The sequence below is a fragment of the Chiloscyllium punctatum genome, chromosome 23, assembly GCF_047496795.1.
Source record: "Chiloscyllium punctatum isolate Juve2018m chromosome 23, sChiPun1.3, whole genome shotgun sequence".
Taxonomy (NCBI): domain Eukaryota; kingdom Metazoa; phylum Chordata; class Chondrichthyes; order Orectolobiformes; family Hemiscylliidae; genus Chiloscyllium; species Chiloscyllium punctatum.
The window spans coordinates 84,858,741-84,878,593 of NC_092761.1; the positions used below are offsets into that span (position 1 = coordinate 84,858,741).

At 41.5% G+C, this 19,853-nt stretch overlaps 1 protein-coding gene across 1 annotated transcript in view; it reads left to right on the forward strand.

The window, feature by feature from the left end:
• The first annotated feature begins 8,783 nt into the window (after positions 1 to 8,783).
• The window catches only part of LOC140494013 (uncharacterized), a 59,974-nt gene continuing 48,904 nt past the window's right edge, over positions 8,784 to 19,853 (forward strand). Inside the window, exons 1-2 of the mRNA XM_072592945.1 lie at positions 8,784 to 8,877; positions 13,822 to 14,499. Coding sequence (XP_072449046.1) covers positions 13,868 to 14,499 — 632 coding nt within the window. The 5' untranslated portion in view covers positions 8,784 to 8,877; positions 13,822 to 13,867. The remainder of the gene's footprint in view (positions 8,878 to 13,821; positions 14,500 to 19,853) is intronic.

A 19,853-nucleotide genomic window follows, 5' to 3' on the forward strand; every position in this document is an offset into this window, starting at 1 on the left:
GTGTGCATGTATGTATGTGCATGTTTGTGAGCATGTGTGTGTACGTTTATGTGCACATATGTATGCATGTGTGTGTGCATTGTGTATGTGCATGTGCATGTTTGTGTGCATGTGTGTATGTGCATGTGTGTGCAAGTATGTGTGCATGTGTGTATGTGCATGTTTGTGTGCATGTGTGTATCTGCATGTTTGTGTGCAATTGTGTATGTGCATGTTTGTGTGCATAAATGCGTGCATGTGTGTGCATGTATGTGTGCATGTATGTGTGCATGTGTAAATGTGCATGTATGTGTGCATGTGTGTATGTGCATGTATGCATGCTTGTGTGTGCATGTGTGTATCTGCATGTTTGTGCATGTGTGCATGTATGTGTGCATGTGTGTATGTGTGTATGTGCATATTTGTGTGCATATATGTGTGCATGTGTGTATGTGCATGTTTATGTGACTGTATGTGTGCTTGTGTGCATGTGCATGTATGTGTGCATGTTTGTGTGCATGTATGTATGTGCATGTTTGTGAGCATGTGTGTGTATGTTTATGTGCACATATGTGTGCATGTGTGTGTGCATTGTGTATGTGCATGTGCATGTTTGTGTGCATGTGTGTATGTGCATGTGTGTGCAAGTATGTGTGCATGTGTGTATGTGCATGTTTGTGTGCATGTGTGTATCTGCATGTTTGTATGCAATTGTGTATGTGCATGTTTGTGTGCATAAATGTGTGCATGTGGGTGCATGTGTGTGTGCGAGTATGTGTGCATGTGTAAATGTGCATGTATGTGTGCATGTGTGCATGTGAATGTATGTGTGCTTGTGTGTACATGTGTGTATCTGCATGTTTGTGCATGTGTGCATGTGTGTATGTGCATATTTGTGTGCATATATGTGTGCATGTGTGTATGTGCATGTTTATGTGAATGTATGTGTGCATGTGTGTATGTGCGTGTATGTGTGCATGTTTGTGTGCATGTATGTATGTGCATGTTTGTGAGCATGTGTGTGTATGTTTATGTGCACATATGTGTGCATGTGTGTGCGCATTGTGCATGTGCGTGTGCAAGTATGTGTGCATGTGTGTATGTGCATGTATGTGTGCATGTATGTGTACATGTGTGTATGTGCATGTGTGTGCATGTGTGTATGTGCATGTGTATGCATGTGTGTATCTGCATGTTTGTGTGCATGTCTGTATGTGTATGTTTGTGTGCATAAATGTGTGCATGTGTGTGCACGTATGTGTGCATGTATGTGTGCATGTGTGAATGTGCATGTATGTGTGCATGTGCATGTTTGATTGTATGTGCATGTGTATGTATGTGTGCATGTGTGTATGTGCGTGTATGCGTGCATGTGTGTATGTGCATGTTTGTGTGCATGTATGTGTGCATGTGTGTATGTGCATGTTTGTGTGCATGTATTTGTGCATGTGTGTATGTCCATGTATTTGTACATGTATGTGTGCATTTGCATGTATGTGTGCATGTATGTGTATGTATGTGTGCATGTGCGTATGTGCATGCATATGTGCATGTGTGTTTGTGCATGTATGTGTGCATGTGTGTATGTGTGTGTGCATGTGTGTGTGCATGTGTGTGTGCGTGTTTGTGTGCATGTTTGTGTGCATGTGTGTATATGCATGTATGTGTGCATGTGTGTGTATGTGCATGTATGTGTGCATGTGTGTATGTGCATGCATGTGTGCATGTATGTGTGCATGTGTGTATATGCATGTTTGTGTGCATGTGTGTGTGAATGTGTGTATGTGCATGTTTGTGTGCATGTGCATGTGTGTGTGAATGTGTGTATGTGCATGTATGTGTGCATGTGTGTATGTGCATGTATTAGTGCATGTGTGTGCGTGTGTGTATGTGCTTGTATGTGTGCATGTGTGTGTGTAATGTGCATGTATGTGTGCATGTGTATGTGTATGTGCATGTATGTGTGCATGTATGTGTGTGCATGTGTGTATGTGCATGTATACGTGCATGTGTGTGTATGTGCATGTGTGTGTGTATGTGCGTGTGTGTGTGCATGTGTGAAAACAGGTTGATTAGGAAATATCCATTTAGTGAGAGGTGTCCAACTCTATTTTGATTTTGTCTCATTCTTGTCTCCCTCACTTCTGTTGTAATTGCTCCTCCCCTGATGAGTTTTGTATGTAAATTGGAAATTGATTCAGAAACCCTAGTGATTCAGTGGTGGAGGATAAAGTAAAAAAGAATGGGTCATTTGGTGGGGTAAAAAAACAAAGAGAAGTGACACTGTGAGGCTAGAGTGCATAATCTCCCCTTCCAAGTCCATTTTAATTTAACCCCATTTTGGGCTGCACTGCCCTTAGTAGGTAATGCTTATAATCTGTTCATTCAGTGTATTATTTGGATGAGTTAATCATGGATTAAAAAGCTTGATTCTTCACACCTTAGAGAGAGGTGAGCACTATGGGATATGGAATACATTACCTTTCCCTCCTATACCATTTTGATTTAGCTCCCTGTCCTCTTGTAGCCCTGCTAGGCTTCTGGAACAGCTCATGTTCAAATGCAACAAGATCTGGACAAAATCGAGGTAGGGGCATTAAGTGGCAAGTAACATTTACACCACACAAACATCAGGCAATGATCATCTCTAATTGGAGACAACCTGATGAGTGCCCTTTCGTTCAATGGTGTTACCACTACTGAATCTCCCACTATCTTGGGAGTTACCATTGATCAAAAATTCAACTGGACTTGCCACATAAACACAATGGCTACAAGAGCAGATCAGAGGCTAGGAATACTGTGAGGAGTAACTCCCCTTCTGACTCCTGTCTACCATCGACAAGGCACACAAGTCAGGGGTGTGATGGAATACTCCCCACTTGCCTGGATGAGTACAGCCCCACCAATATTCAAGAAGCTTGACACCATCCAGGACAAAGCAACCTGCTTGATTGATTAAAAACCCACAAACATACACTTCCTCCACCAACATTCACTATCAGCAGTGTGTGTACCATCTACAAGATGCTCTGCAGAAATTCACCAAAGATCCTTAGGCAGTATCTTCGAAACCCATGACTATTTCCAGCTAGAAGCACAAGGACAGCAGATACATAGGAACATCCCCCTCACCAGTTCCCTTGCAAGCCAAACACCATCCTGACTTGGAACCATATTGCTGTCGGTCAACCACTATCGCATGGTTAAAATCTTGGAATTCCTTCCATAGGGGCATTGTGGATCTACCTATGGCATGTGGACTGCAGCAGTTCAAGAAGGTAGCTCACCACCTTCTCAAGGGCAACGAGGGATGAGCAATAAATCTTGGCCCAACCAGCGATGTCCACAACACCAGAATATGCTAAGAAGAAAGGTATCTCCCTTTCGGTTCGTCAATTTCATAACTTGGTGTTAGGTCTTTCAAACAAATGAGGCAATTGCATTGTCAAAACTAAAAACAAAAGTGTTCTTTGTTCTTGGAGGCTCTTGCAGTCATGGTGTCCAAGCCCTGAGAGCAGAAGGTCCAATTTCAAATCCCATCTGCTCCAGAATTGTGTCGTAACAACATGTCTGAACAATTTGATTTTTTACAAAAAAGAGCAGTGTTCCTGTCGTGTAGTGGTTATCATGTGTGCCTAATCTCTCCAAGGTCCCCAGTTTGGTACCATCATGAAAGCTTTGGTGTCACTTTGTGAGAGACATATTTCTAATTCATTTATTTCAAAAGAACTGTTGTGTGGGACAGAGAGGGAGGGGGGAGGTGGGGGTGGTGGTTAACTTTTGGGCATAGAAAGGAAAGGTGGAAACTGGTGTTTGTGCTAAACTACTGGCTCACAATAAAACCTTTGTAAATCTCTGCAAGTCTTAAACTGCTCAATTCAATAGAACAATTCATGACAATGATTTCAATCTGGGAAATATCCAGGACTTGACAGGAAAGTACATTCATAACACGGCGAAACAGATTAAGTATCAATTTTTGCATCTTTCCAACACACAATAATGACAGGTGGTAAGTGGGGAGAGATTCCTGATCAACTGCATGATGGTAAAAATGTTGAAGTCTCTCCCGATGCTGACTGCAGCAAGGTACAGGTAAAATTGCGTGTTGCTATTGGACCCTGGTCTCATAGTGACAGAACTTCATGGCATGTGAAACTGATGACCTCTAGTGGATTATTCCCAACTTGTTCTACTTCTGAATTCATGCTGCTTGTTAGATTTTAGTGCTTTTGCAATATAACAGAAGTGCTCAAATTATGAGGAGTTTTGACCACGTAGATAAGTAAGGTCACCATAGACCTAACAGGCCACAGGTTAATCCCACATTACAGAGACAACTTGCGGTGGTTTAACCTCGGCCAGGGTTGATCTTAAGAAGGCAGGACTCTCATGATAATCTCTGCCAGTGCATGATTTAACTCATGCTTTTGGCATCACACTGTATCACTATAGCTGAGCTAACTGAACCTCAGTGTCAATAGACATTAATTATTAGCTCAAGGATTGGCAACCAGAGAGCATGAGTTCACAATAACGGGCATATGAATAAATATCCTCAGAACTGTCATACTCCAGAAGGCATTGCATGAACGCTGTGCACCTCACTCTGTGCAAATTTTTTTCACCCTGTGATCTGTGTGGCTTGCTTACTATGATCTGCCTGTGCTGCTCGCAAACAAAGCTTGTCACTGTACTTAGGTACACATGATAATAAAGCAAATCAATTATTTCAGATTTGCAGTATTTGCATTTTGAAAAATAATGTTTTTTAACTCTGCAAGCATGTGAAGTAGATTTGATTTTGAAGTGTCAGCCTTGACAAGCAAACGTGAACTTCTCTCAATTAATCAATTTTGAATCCTGACAGAATGAAGCATTGGGCAGCTCAATTTGCCTCTTAATCGATTGTCGTGGAATCACAGCCATCTGCATTATTTATGCATCTTTGTTTATTTGCGGCGGAATAATTATAGAAACAAGAGAATGCAATTAACTAAAAGATCACAACATAATGCAACAAAAACAGTGTTTGTTGTATATAACGCCTTTAATGTTGAAAACAAGCATAAAAGACTTTATACGGAAACAATCAAAAATGGGGGCAGAGCCAAAGAAGTAGATTGCAAATGAGGTGATTTCTGACAAGGGTCTTAAAGGAGAACCCATTGAAATAGGTAAGAAACCTAAACCAAACGGAAAGTATTATGTGCCTCTAAACAGATCATTTCAAATCTCATTGATATCATGAAGCTGCCTACAAAAACAGGAAACTCTAGCGAACAGAACGGTATTAAATCCTGGCCCAGTTCCCTTATCGATCTTTCAAGTCTGGATGTTTGACCGGTTCCAAAACAACCTCTAGTACAGGTTATTCACCAAATAATGTATGTATCTTTGGAAATTACTTACACTTCCAGTTAGAGGCAACAGACGGAATAGAAAAAATTTAACACTTAGTTTAAATATAAAAAGCAAGCTTAGGAAAGAGGGATTAGATGTGGAAAGAGTAAACATTTTAAAAAGGGCAGAAAGATAAAATATTTTTAAAAATCAATTCCCTGTTTTGCGGGCATCAATGGCTGGACCAAAATCCATTGTCCAACTCTAATTGCCTTTGCCGAAATGGTGGTGAGCTGCTTTGTTTAAATGACTTCCTATTCGAGGAGGAGTTCCAGAAATTTTGCCCAGGGTGAATGAACCACAATTTAGTTTGAAATCAGGATGATATGTGATGTTGTGATGTGGAGCAGAACGTGCAGCTAATGCTGGCTTTTAGATGACAATTGAGTTTGGCAATCTGTTTGCTCTTTCTTTGAAGCAGTTCTCCCGAGCCAATGTGTATCATACAGCCCATACCATTATAACGCATTATGTGGTAATTATTGCATTGTTTGTTGGATCTTTGGCCAAACCTTCCAAATCCATGACCTCCACCACCTAGAAGGACAAGAGCAACAGACACATGGGATCACCATCAGCTACAAGTTCCTATCCAAGTCAATCACCTCCCTGAGGGAATGTTGTGAACAGACACCCCAAAGATATAAATAGAAAGCAGGAGACAACAGCTTCGCTTCACTTGGAGGTCGCCACTGATGATGTTACCTAGCCAGGTAATGAAACGTCTGGATATCAAACCTACAGCTCAGTGAGCAAACCTACAACCTAAACAGGGATTGTAATGATGCAAGGCTGATTACTGCCACCTTCTCCAGGGTAACTCAAGGTAGTTAATTAGTTAATAGCCAGTCGCATGCATTTCCTATGAATTAAGAAATGTTTTAAAAAGTATTTTCCTTGTTCACTCCTGGGATGCGGGTGTCCGTGGATGACCCAGCTTTTATTACCCATCCCAAGTTGCCCTTGAGAAGTTAGTGGTGAACTTCCTTCTTGAATTGCTGCAGTCTGTTTGGTGTTGGTACATGCACAACATTATACACAAAAGGTACATCCACAACATTTAGGAGAAAGTGAAGACTGCAGATGCTGGAGAGTCAGAGTCGAAAAGTGTGGTGCTGCAAAAACGCAGCAGGTCAGGCAGCTTCCAAGGAGCAGGAGAGTTGGCATTTTGGGCATAAGCCCTTCGTCATTATACCTGAAATGTTGACTCTTTTGCTCCTCAGGTGCTACCTGACCTGCTGTGCTGCTTCAGCGCTATATTTATCCACAATGTTACACACAATAGATACATCCACAATGTTATATACAATTGGTACATTCAAAATGTTATGTACAATAGATACATCCACAATGTTATATACAATACATACATCTACAATCTTATACATAATAGGTACATCCACAATGTCATACACAATATGTACTTCCACAATGTTATATACGACAGGTACATCCATAATATATACAATAGATATATACACAATATTATATACAATAGGTTGATTCACAATGTTATACACAATAGGTACTTCCACAATGCCAAATACAGTAGGTACATCCACAATATTATATATAAAATTGGTACATTCACAATGTTATGTACAATAGAAACATCCACAACATTAAATACAATAGACAATCCACAATGTCATATGCGATAGATACATCCACAATGTTATACACAATATGTACTTCCACAATGTTATATATAACAGATATATCCACAATGTTATACACAATAGGTACATTCACAATGTTATACACAATAGGTATAATGTTATATACAATACATTAACAATGTTATATGCAATAGGTACATTCACAATACAAAGGAGGGCTCTTGCTATTGGGACTGTCTGATGTCCACAAAGATGTCACATAAATATAATATGAAACAAAGAACTGTGGATGCTGAAGATCTGAAACAGCCAAAACCAGAACTGGCTGGAGAACCTCAGCAGGTCTGACAACATCTGTGGAGAGAGAAGCAGGGTTAATGTTTCGAGTTCCAGTGACCATACCTCAGCAATAAATTCAAGTCTTTTATTCTAAAGGATTTCATAGCTTGCCAAACTTATTAGCTGCGAGCACACAGAGAAATGATAAGACACCAAGGTCAGGGTTGGAGTATTTGAGCTATAGGGAGAGGTTGAATAAGCTGGGGCTGTTTTCCCTGGAATGTCGGAGGCTGAGGGGTGACCTTATAGAGGTTTATAAAATCATGAGGGGTATGGATTGGGATAAATAGAAAAAGTCTCTTCCCTGGAGTGGGGGAGTCCAGAACTAGAGGGCATAGGTTTAGAGTGAGAGGGGAAAGATATAAAAAAGACCAATGGGGCAACTTTTTCACTCAGAGGGTGGTATGTGTATGGAATAAGCTGCCAGAGGAAGTGGTGGAGGCTGGTACAATTACAGCATGTAAAAGGCATTTGGATGGGTATATGAATAGGAAGGGTTTAGAGAGATATGGGCCGGATGCTGGCAGGTGGGACTAGATTGCGTTGGGATATCTGGTCGGCATGGACAAGTTGGACCAGAGGGTCTGTTTCTGTGCTGTACATCTCTGTGACTCTATGACCAAGGGTACTGATTTACACCACCATGTACTCCCTCTTGGAAATGCTGTTTGAAACAAATAATCCTGTTCGGGTGAATCACAGGACTGGATAGTGCAGGAGCAGGTCATTTGGCCCATTGTGCCCTACTACCTAGCGCCAAACTCCTGCTTTATCCTCATACACGCTACAGTGTCTCAGTGGTTAGCTCTGCTGCCTCACATCACCAGGGACCCAGGTTTGGTTCCAGCCTCGAGTGACTGTGTGGAGTTTGCACATTCTCCCTGTGTCTGCATGCATTTCCTCCCACAGGCCGAAGATGTGCAGGCCAGATGAATTGGCCATGCTAAATTACCCACAGTGTTAGGCGCATTAGTCAGAGGGAAATGGGTCTGGGTGGGTTACTCTTTGGAGCGTCGGTGTCGACTTGTTGAGCTGAAGGGCCTGTTTCCACACTGTAGGGAATCTAATCTAACTTAATCATACTCTTGCACATTCTTTCCATCCAACTCTTGAATGCTCAATGAGCTTGTCGTCCACCACATTTCTAGGCTTTGCCTTTCCAGACCCTCATTCTTCGCTGTGTGAGGAAGATTCTTTCCTCTCCAAGCCCTTGCTCCTTCTGCCCATCACTCCAACAGAAGGGAAAGTCGTTTAACTTGCGGGAGTAGTCGAGCACAGGAAAGGAATCGCAGTGAGGTGTAACATTTACAACTCAACTCAAAGTCATCAGCACGCGACAAAAGCAAAAGCATTCTGGATTAGTGGTGCTGGAAGAGCACAGCAGTTCAGGCAGCATCCAAGGAGCAGCGAAATCGACGCATGTTGTCCAACCCACGTCGGCAGAACCGAAAGTTAATGAATTCGAGCTCAGTCAAGATTTGGTTTCGATTTCCGGGTCTGGAAACTGTCAAGAGAAGTGGAGCTGGAGCTGGAGGTAAAGATTTTGCAAATCATTCTAATTAATTTAATTGCTGATTTTTTTTCACAACTATTGGGAAGGTGATAAGTCACACTTCTGTACACTTGGAGACAAATCGATCCGTTTCAGGGTGGATGTGGAGATTCCGGTGTTGGACTGGGGTGGACAAATTGATTTCCAATCCCGTTTCAGAGTTGACAGCAGAATAGAATATTTCAGTTATCTGTTTCCTGAACAGGATTTGTTTTTAATATATAAAAGAAGTCGCTGGGAGAGGTAAAAACATATGGGAAATTCTGTTTGTGGCTGTTGTAAGAGGGAGCAGACAGCAAAACCAAAACTGCTTCATTTGTTACATGGCTAATCTTTTCTGCTGTAAACATAGACTGGAGAATGGAATGTTAAAATATCATATCTATTATTACCCGAGCCAGTTTGAACAAGTTTCTCAATTTCTCTGGAGTAAAAGTGAAATTATTGTAGTCCCAATCTCTCATTCAAAGGAGATTGCCTGAGGTGAAAGGTTTGAGAAGGTGCAACCCATTAGCCTGAATGGGAAAAATCCAACTGGTTCACTCAAGTCCTTTAGGGAAGGAAATCATCACATCCTTACCTGATCTGGCCTACATGTGACACCAGACCCATGTAACACGCTTGCTCTTAACTGCCCTCTGGACAATTAGGGATGGGCAATAAAAGCTGTCCCAGCTAGTGACTCACATCTTGTGAATCAATTAACAAAACCTTAGGCAGTGTCGGACCGAACCCATGCTGTTGGCATCCGTCTGCATTGCAAACCAGCCTTCCAAGCGAGGAGAAAGTGAGGACTGCAGATGTTAGAGAATCGCAGTTGAAAACCATGGTGCTCGAGAAAGCCCAGCAGGTCAGGCAGCATCTGAGGGGCAAGAGAGTCACCATTTCGGGCAAGAGCTCCTGAAGAAGGGCCCTGCCCGAAACATCGACTCTTGGATGCTGCCTGACCTGCTGTGCTTTTCCAGTGCCACACTTTATCAGCTATCCAAGCTAACCGACCCCAATGGCAATGTGAATGTAACAGTCATAGAGTCATAGAGATGTACAGCATTGAAACAGATCCTTCAGTTCAATTCGTCCATGCCAACCATATATCCCAACCCAATCTAGTCCCTCCTGCCAGCACCCAGTCCATATCCCTCCAAACCCTTCCTATTCATGCACCCATCAAAATGCCTCTTAAATGTTGTAATTGTACCAGCCTCCACCACTTACTCTGGCAGCTCATTCCATACATATACCACACTCTATTGGAAAAGGTTGACCTTTTTATATCTTTCTCTTCTCACCTTAAACCTATGTCCTCTAGTTCTGGATTCCCCACTCCAGGGAAAATACTTTGTCTATTTACCCTATCCATGCCCCTCATGATTTTATAAACCTCAATAAGGTCACCCCTCAGCCTTCAGGAAAAAAAGACCCAGCTTTTCTATTAGATTAGATTCCCTACAGTGTGGAAATAGGCCCTTTGGCCCAAAAGGTCCACACCGACCCTCCGAAGAGCAACCCACCCGTTCCCCAACATTTACCCATGACTAATCCACCTAACATTATGGACAATTTAGCATGGCCAATGCACCTGACCTGCACATCTTTGGACTGTGGGAGGAAACCCAGCAGACACAGGGAGAATGTGCAACTCTGCACAGACAGTTGCCTGAGCTGGGAATCAAAACTGGGTCCCTGGTGCTGTGAGGCAGCAGTGGTAACCACTGAGCCACCATGCCGCCCTCTCCCTATAGCTCAAATCCTCCAACCCTAGCAACATCCTTGTAAATCTTTTCTAAACCTTTGCAAGTTTCATAACATCTTTCCAATAGGAAGGAGACCAGAATTGCATGCAATATTCCAACAGTGGCCCAACCAATGTCCTAACATGACCTCCCAACTCCTATACTCAACACTCTGACCAATAAAGGAAAGCATACCAAGCGCCTCCTTCACTATCCTATCTACCTGTGACTCCACTTTCAAGGAGCTATGAACCTGCACTCCAAGGTCTCTTTGTTCAGCAACACTCCCTGGGACTTTACCACTAAGTGTATAAGTCCTGCTAAGATTTGCTTTCCCAAAATGCAGCACCTCACATTTATCTAAACTAAACTCTATCTGCCACTTCTCAGCCCATTGGCCCATCTGGTCAAGATCCTGTTGTAATCTGAGATAACCTTCTTCGCTATCCACTACACCTCCAATCATCGATGTTTGTTTGTGATTCCTCTTGCTCCCAGACTACGACTTTATTTGGCAATTGGAAATATGCCTTGACTGATCATCCAGAGCCCCCAGTGCTCTGGGAACACGAGTTCACAAATCCATTGCTTGTCTGATAGACTTTATTCTTAGTCTCAGTCATAGTGATAATGGCAACGTTCAGTTGTGGAAAAAAAACCATTTGGCTCACTATTGTCCTTTACAGAGGATAAATATGTATGTAACTCCGGATCCATAGCAATGTGATTTCACTCTCAGCTGGTCTCTTAAGTGAATTCACATTTTGGGATCAGTAACAACAGCTTGTGTTTCCAGGGACATGCACATCCCTCTGAAAAGATCTAAACAAAACATCCCCTCCTCTTTCAGTTTTCAACCAGTCTTTGCAACCTTCTATATTCGTCCCAACCTGTGCCATTCTTGCTGTGAATTTTCCATGGTTTTATCTCACTCTGACTGCCTCTCTTTTGGGCTTCTACTCAGTTAATTCCCTTGTGTTCACCAGCAAAGGTCAGACCTTCATAGACTCATACAGCACATAAGCAGACCTTTCAGTCCAACTCGACCTTGCCAACCGAGTTTCCCAAACCAAACTAGTCCCACTTGCCTGCATTTAGCCCATATCCCTGTAAACCTTTCCTATTCAGGTACCTGTCCAAATAGCTTTTAAATGTTGTCAATGTACCTACACTTACTATGGCAGTTCATTCCACATGTGAAACACCCTCAGTGTCCTTCACGTCACTCTTAAATTTTTCTCCTCTCACCTTAAAAATCTGCTCCCTGGATTTGGACTGTCCCACCCGAGGGAAAAGACCATTGCTATTGACTAGGAGATACCATGCACGCCAGAGGACAGATTATATAGTCTACCCATGATCATAGAATGTTAAGTGGCAATCTAATTGTGATGTTTAGGAGAATTCAATTTGATAGGGCAGGCAGAGAGTATCTACTGGAAGACGTTAAGAATGCTTTACAGGGAGACTGCTCCCTGTTACCAAAGAAATCAAAACGGATCTCTCAATCCGTTAAAACAAACATAAATAGACAAACCATCTAGACACTACCAGGAATTAAAACCTAACATCAGCAAGATTCAGTGATTAATGGTTGCACCCTGTACAGAGATTTCTTCATTTAGTATTAAAGGAAGATCCCCAAAACAGTGGGTGATGCCAACTGAGCAGATCATTATTCCCTGCATTTTTTTTCATTCATTCCCAGGATATGGGTGTCGCTGACTAAGCCAGCATTCATTGCCCAGAGGGCAGTTTAGAGTCAACCACATTGCTGTGTGTCTGGAGTCACATGTAGACCAGGGCAGATGAGGAAAGCAGCCTTCCTTCCCTAAACGACATTAGTGAACCAGATGGGTTATTCCAGCCGTCGGCAATGGTGTCATGGTCACTAGTAGATTCTTAATTCTGCATATTTTTTATTGAATTCAAACTCCACTGCCTGCTGTGGTGAAATTCCCCCAACCTGGATTCACTGAGTATCTGCATTAATAGTCTAGTGATAATATCCTTAGACCATTGCCTCCCCTAAATGTATACATAATGGAAGAGAATCTGCCTTGCTGGTGTTGGCTGGATGGGATGTCAAACTGAGATCCTGGTTGCTCTCTCTGAAGGCTAGCAAGAGAAAGGCAAGAGAATCTTTCATAATGTCCTGGGCAGTGTTTGTCACTTAACCAACACCAAAACCAGGTTATCTGGTTCCTGTCACATTGCTGTTTGTTGGAGGTTGCTGTGTGAAAAGTGGCTCATGTGTTTCCTACCATTACTGGAATGAAAATATTTTAATTGTCTTAATTGGCTGCAAAGTACATTGGAATTCCTGAGCCTTGAAAAGGGGCTACATACATGTAATTTCATTTCAAAATTAGCTTTGTTCTATCCCTGAACATACTGAAACAAGAATACAGACAAAAATAACAAGAAGGAGCAAGATGTCATATTTTGTTCCATGTCAGGAAATTAATTCATAAAGTCCAGACAATGTAAACATATCTAGCACAGCAATTGTAAAGGGGTTTCACTTTCCATATATCTAAACATGGGCAGCACGGTGGCTCAGTGGTTAGCACTGTTGCCTTACAGCACCAGGGTCCCAGGTTCAATTCCAGCCTCATGTGACTGTCTGTGTGGAGTTTGCATATTCTCTCTGTGTCTGTGTAGGTTTCCTCCCATAGTCCAAAGATGTGCAGGTCAGGTGAATTGGCCATGCTAAATTACCCATAGTGTTAGGTGCATAGGGAAATGGGTCTGGGTGGGTTCTCTTTGGAGGGTTGGGGTGGACTAGTTGGCCGAAGGGCCTGTTTTTGACACCGTAGGGAATTGAATCTAAACACATCAATTCTTAATTTCGCAATCGTTAATTAGTGTTGTTATGGAAGTATATTCCAGCTATAAATTTGGAGATGTAAGAGTTGGACTGGGGTGTACAAAGTTAAAAATCACACAACGCTAGGTTGTAGCCCAGCAGGTTTAACTGGAAGCACTAGCTTTTGGAGCGCTGCTCCTTCATCAGGTGGGTGTGGAGTCTTACAATCATGTACTCCACAATGACCTAATGAAGGAGCAGTGCTCCGAAAGCTAGTGCTTCCAGTTAAACCTGTTGGACTATAACCTGGTGTAGTGAGATTTTTAACCTTCTTCCAGATATGTGTGTGATCCTAGCAATACACTTCAATGTTTCCCATTGCAGGTCTTACAAGATAGCAACAGAAGAAGGTGAACTCCATTCAGAGAAAATGTCCATTGAGTTTTATGGATGGCAAGTCATCCATGAGGATAATAGCCATTTGAAATCAGGTCAGGAGCTTAAAAATGGGAGAGGATATACCATGTACCACGGGACCCACAAAAACAATGCTGCAAGTATAATAAAGTCAGGGTTTATACCATCCAAGGATGGACTCTTAGGTGCAGGGGTGTATGTTAGCAGAGATGTGACCAAAGCAAAAGCATATCCAAAGCTAACAGCAGCAAGTGACAAAGTGGTCTTCAAGCTGAAAGTTAGAGCTGGAAAAGTGAAGAAAATAGATGTGGATAATCATCCCCTTCAAAAAACTTGGCATCAGCACGGTTATGACTCTGCCTGGGTCCCACCGAACTGCAGGATGCTTTCCATTCCCAGTGGGAAAGAAGAAGACTGCATCTGGGATCCCAAACAAATCACAGTGGTGGACATCGCTTACGCAGATGACCAGGTCAAGAAAGATCTGAAGAAGTTGATACATAAAAATACAGCTGCAAAAACCAGGGGTCTCTGTGATGTCTGTGGTTGTCAAAGAGATTCATCCCATGTAATTCACAGGTGCTGGGGTTGTGAGAAAGTCATCTGCTCTTTTATGAGCAAACATGTTTGCAAAAAAACAAAATAAGGAGTTATTTTTATGGTAATTCTTTTTGGATCATTGTTTCAGACTGATCTAATTTCTCTTTTCCTTCTCTATTAATATTAAGCATATCAGGAACAAGAAAAGGTTCTTCCATCCAATAATCTGCTTTCTTCAACTTTAAACCCTGCTTGCTTACTTATCAGCATATCCATCAATTCTGATTCTTCCCAGAAGCACGTTCAATTGTATTGTCGATCCATTTATTACAATAGGCAATAGCAGAATAATTCCTTTCGGGCAAATACGTTTGTTAAGTTTAAGTCCAAATTAAGTATTTTAAGTCCAAATTTCCAATGTTTCATTAACTTTTCCTTTATATGCATTTATACGTGCATACACATAAAGGTACACATGCTCACACATATACATTCCTTTTCTAGCATTATCCCACTGCATCACAGGCTTTCTTTATAGTGCAGATGCAGGCACAGATGCATGTCTTGATGATTTCTATCGATGCTGATTACAGCTTATCTGGTCAATTATGTATTACATCCTCCTAATAAATCACCCCTTCCTGTAAAGTGGTTGTTATACTTGCTGCTGCAGTTCTGTCAATGTTTGAGACATTGTTATCCTTGTTATTTGGTGATATGTGATAGAATTGCAGACACGATGATTGTCATATGGCACTTGCCTGTTTAAGTGTGTGCCTGTCTATGTGCTCACTGAGTGCATTAACCAATGCCAAACACAACAAAGAGTTTTTCTTTCATTTACTACAATTGCTCTGAGAATAATTTTTACCACCTGAAAGTTCACATCCAAGCCACTCACCATCCTGACTTGGAAGTATATTGTCATTCCTTCACTGCCGCTGGAGCAAAATCCTGGAACTCCTTCCCTAAAGGTATTGTGGCTCAACTCACAACCTGTGAATTGCAGCTCATCACCATCTTCTCAAGGGCAACTAGTCATACAGTCATAGAGATATACATACTTTTGGACAATAAATGCTGGCCCAGCCAGTGATGCACCCATCTCCTAACTGAGTAAAACAAAAACACTGGAAATGTTCTGTAATCAGACAACTACAAACAACAGTCGTCATTCCCGAAAAAGCTTTGAGGATAAGTAACACCATTCATTATGTCACCGTATCATAGATGTTCCAGGACCAATTTGCTGTGTGGTGTCTTCGGTAATTTCAGATAGAGTAGTATTTTGGGTGCAGCTACTTGCTTGATCTGACCATGCCAATTCATCTGACCCTACCTGAGCAACAATTTAGCTGTGACATCTACTATGGTGAAATGGCTATCCCTAACTTTATAAATAAACACATAATGAATGGTCACTAGATGACTAGCTACATGGGTGGATGCCAAGTAGATGGGAAGGAGCAAGAAAATTGTTGCTAATTAAAACACACAAAAGCCTGTGCTATTGTGATAGCTGCTATGGCGGATTGCATTTCTGTGTTATGCTCCAATCCAAAGATACAGGATGTGAAAATCCTTTCATATTAGAGGAATGTTGTGCAATATACAATATCATGTTTACAGTTTCAACTAAACTGCCTTCTATTGTTGTGAAAAAAAGTTATACTCATTACATTTTACTCCAAGCAGGTATAATGTTAATGCCTGAGTATATCTTGTTCTATAATAGTAGAATAGTTCCATAATTAGTTTAAAATAGCAGTTGAACAATTCATAGAGGAATTTTACATGTATGAATTAATTTATCTGCTACCAGAGAAAATTGAATTCTGAGTTCTGTAGAGATAAATTTATAAGGACAATACTCAAAATAACCTGTTGTGTACCATGCATACTTTTAAAGCTTCAGGCTCACTGCCTTTATTCGTGATGAAGGGCTTTTGCCCGAAACGTCGATTTCGCTGCTCGTTGGATGCTGCCTGAACTGCTGTGCTCTTCCAGCACCACTAATCCAGTATTTGCTTTCCAGCATCTGCAGTCATTGTTTTTACCTCTTTTAAAGATGTACCACTGTCTATATTGATTTGCTTTTCAATTGTGAATTGCCACTGCCTATATTGGAAAACTGCATTAAAATGTCAGAGTAAATCAGCAATGAGTCATCTTGTGTTGAATATTGTTACAACTCAATCCAAATAAAAAAACACAGTAGTTGTGAGAAGTTGGAGATAGTAAGGACTGAAGATGATAGAAGTCAGTGCTGATAAAATGTGGAGCTGGAAAGGCACAGCACGTCAGGCAGTATCAGAGGAGCTGGAGAGTCAATGTTTGGAGACCCTTCTTCAGAAATGGGGATAACCCCAGCCCTGATGAAGGGACCAACCCAAAACATCGACTCTCCTGCTCCTCTGATGCTACCTGACCTGCTGTGCCTTTCCAGCTCCACATTTTATTGACTTTTGTGAAAAGTTCTTGCCCAAAATTTCCTTTTTATTTATATTAAGACACCTCATAAACTTTGGAATCCTTGAATTACTTGCACATGTTTAAAAATGGCAGAGTAAATCTAATCCAAAGAATAAAAAAATTGCAATGCAATCTTCTTGATGAGACAACTGTTTAAGATAAAGGTAACATTTGTTTTATTTATTCTTGGGGTGTGAGAATTACTGACGAGGTGAGAATTCATTAAATAGCCCTAATTACTCTTCTCAAACCTCTGTTGTCTGTGTCATGTAGACTCAGTGACAGGGCTCTTCCCTGGAGCAATTTGATGTCTCCAAATTTCCTGCTCAGCCATTTCAGAGCATGTTTGAGAGTTAATCACATTGCTGTCGGGATGGAGTCACATGTAGGCCAGATCGGGTAAGGACAGCAGATTTCTTCAATGTGCAAAGTACTTAGGAAAACAATATTATCATTCATTATGAGTGGAAAAACTCTGGTAATGTAGACAATGAAATTGCATGCAAGATTTCACAAACAACAAACTGGTTTTGTATGGAATATATTCAGTGGTATACATTAATTCAGACAATGCGAAGACTGTTTATAATGTGAGTGGGATCATTGGAAATTTCTCATCCACTTGAGGGTGAGACCTGACGTTTGACATCCCATCTGTGAGATGGCATCCATAACAGTGCAACACACCAACTGCAGAACCAACTCAGATTCGGTATCTTAAAAACACAACCTCTAGAGCCTGAGACTATGGCACGACTCACTGAACCAGAACTCACACATTTCAAATAATTCTAATTCATCAGCCTAAGTAGTATTTCAGGGATACAATTAGCTTCACAATTCTTTGATCAGAAAAGGGATTAATTGTGGGGCTGAGTGGTGGACGTGGGTACAATTATAACAATTAGAAGACATTTGGATAAGTCCATGAATAGGAAAGTTTTGGAGGGATATGGTCCAGGAGCCGGCAGCTGAGACTATTTTAGTTTGGGATTATGTTCAACATGGACTGAACGGTCTGTTTCTATGCTGTATGTCCCTATGTTTGTGAAACTTTAAAGGGTTCAGAAAATATTTACAAGATGGTGCCAGGGTTCAAGGGTTTGAGCTATAGAGAGAGGCTGAATAGGTTGGGGCTGTTTTCCCTGGAGCATTGGAGGCTGAAGGGAGACCTTATGGAGGTTTATAAAATCATGAGGGGAATGGATAGGTTAAATAGACAAGGTCTTTTCCCTGAGGTGGGGGGAATCCAGAACTAGAGGGCATAGATTTAGGGTGAGAGGGGAAAAATAAAAAGGGACCTAAGGGCCAAGTTTTTCATTCAAAGGGTGGTGTATGTATGGAATGACCTGCCAGAGGAAGTGGTGGAGGCTGGTACAACTATTTAAAAGGCATCTGGATGGGTATATGAATAGGAAGGGTTTAGAGGGATATGGGCCTAATGCTAGTAAATGGGACTATATTAATTTAAGATAGCTGGTTGGCATGGAAGCATTGGACTCTATGAATCTATGACAAAGCTGTTTCCACAATGAAATCTTTAGCTGTGAGCAGAAATTTCCTTTGGAACAGAGAATGTTAAAGAAGAGATCTGACAGTAAGATTGCAAAGTGCTAAAACTTTGCTAAATTAAAAATGAGTTGAAAAGTGTGTTCCAGAGATGTTCCCTGAAACGCCCCCTCCCACTCCTCCAAGGACATGCAAGTTCTGGGCCTCCTCCACCGCAAAATCCAAGCCACCCGCAAATGGAGGAAGAACGCCTCATCTCACCATGGGACCCTTCAACTACACGGCATCAACATTCATCAGTTTCCTTATCTTCCATCCCCCCACCTCATCCCAGATCCAACCCTCCAACTCAGCATTGCTCTCTTGACCTGTACCACCTGTCCTTCTTTCTTTCTACCTATCTGCTCCATCCTTCCCACCAACCTATCACAATCACTCTCCAACTGCATCCACCTATCGCCTTCCCAGCCATCTTACCCCCCGCGCCCCCACCCCTCGCTCCTATTTATCTCTTAGCCCCCTTCCTCTCCCACATTCCTGATGAAGGGCTTATGACCGAAATCTCCTGCTCCTTGGCTGCTGCCTGACCTGCTGTGCTTTTCCAGCACCATCCTTTTCGATGCTTGACACCAGCATCTGCAGTCCTCACTTTCTCACAAGTTAAAGGTGAATAAAGTAAAAGAAATAAAAGGCTGGAATTTAAAACTTTCACCCAAAGTACTAAAAGAGAGAGGTTGTGAAGAGGATTTCAGAATAAATTGGGACAAAATTTGAGTAAGTAGAAACAGGAAACGTTGAAAAATTGTAACTAAATGGATTGCTATTCAGAGAGCTGGCATGGGGCAGGGATCAAATGGTTGTCTTTTCTATTGGAAAGTTCAATAATTCCAGATGCTGAGAATCGACGTGGTCTGGATTAGGTTTATCTGTAACTCTTACCAGTTTAAACCCCTATGATTAGAAGACTTATCAACAAGGTCAAGCCTTGGATGGGAATAATAGATTAGCAGAAATCTGAAAGAACAAAGCCAGCCAAACAGTATCAGGGGGTGGAGAATTCGGTGTTTCTAGTGTAACCTTTCTTCAGGACTAGAGGTAGGTGTAAGGCAGGGGTGGGGAACCTGTGGCCTTATGAATGAATCCAAATTTTGCAGAACAAATCTTTTATTTTTTATCAATATGTTTTTGTTTGTCCTTTATTATTTTTATTTTACTCTAAAAATAAATGTATTTAAAATACCAGAGAGTAAAAGAAAATTCAACAAAATAATCCCCATTTATTGCTGCGAATCTACATTCTCCTACTTAACCAAAAGCAAGACGCTCTTAAGGTCACAAATGATGGATACCCATCTAGAGGATCAGCTAAAACTGCAGACCTCCATGCTGCAACCAAATGTTCAACTGCTTTCCTACAAAAATCAGTCACACCAAAGTCATTATAAGGTTAGTTAATTTTAGAATTTATTTCTTTTTTT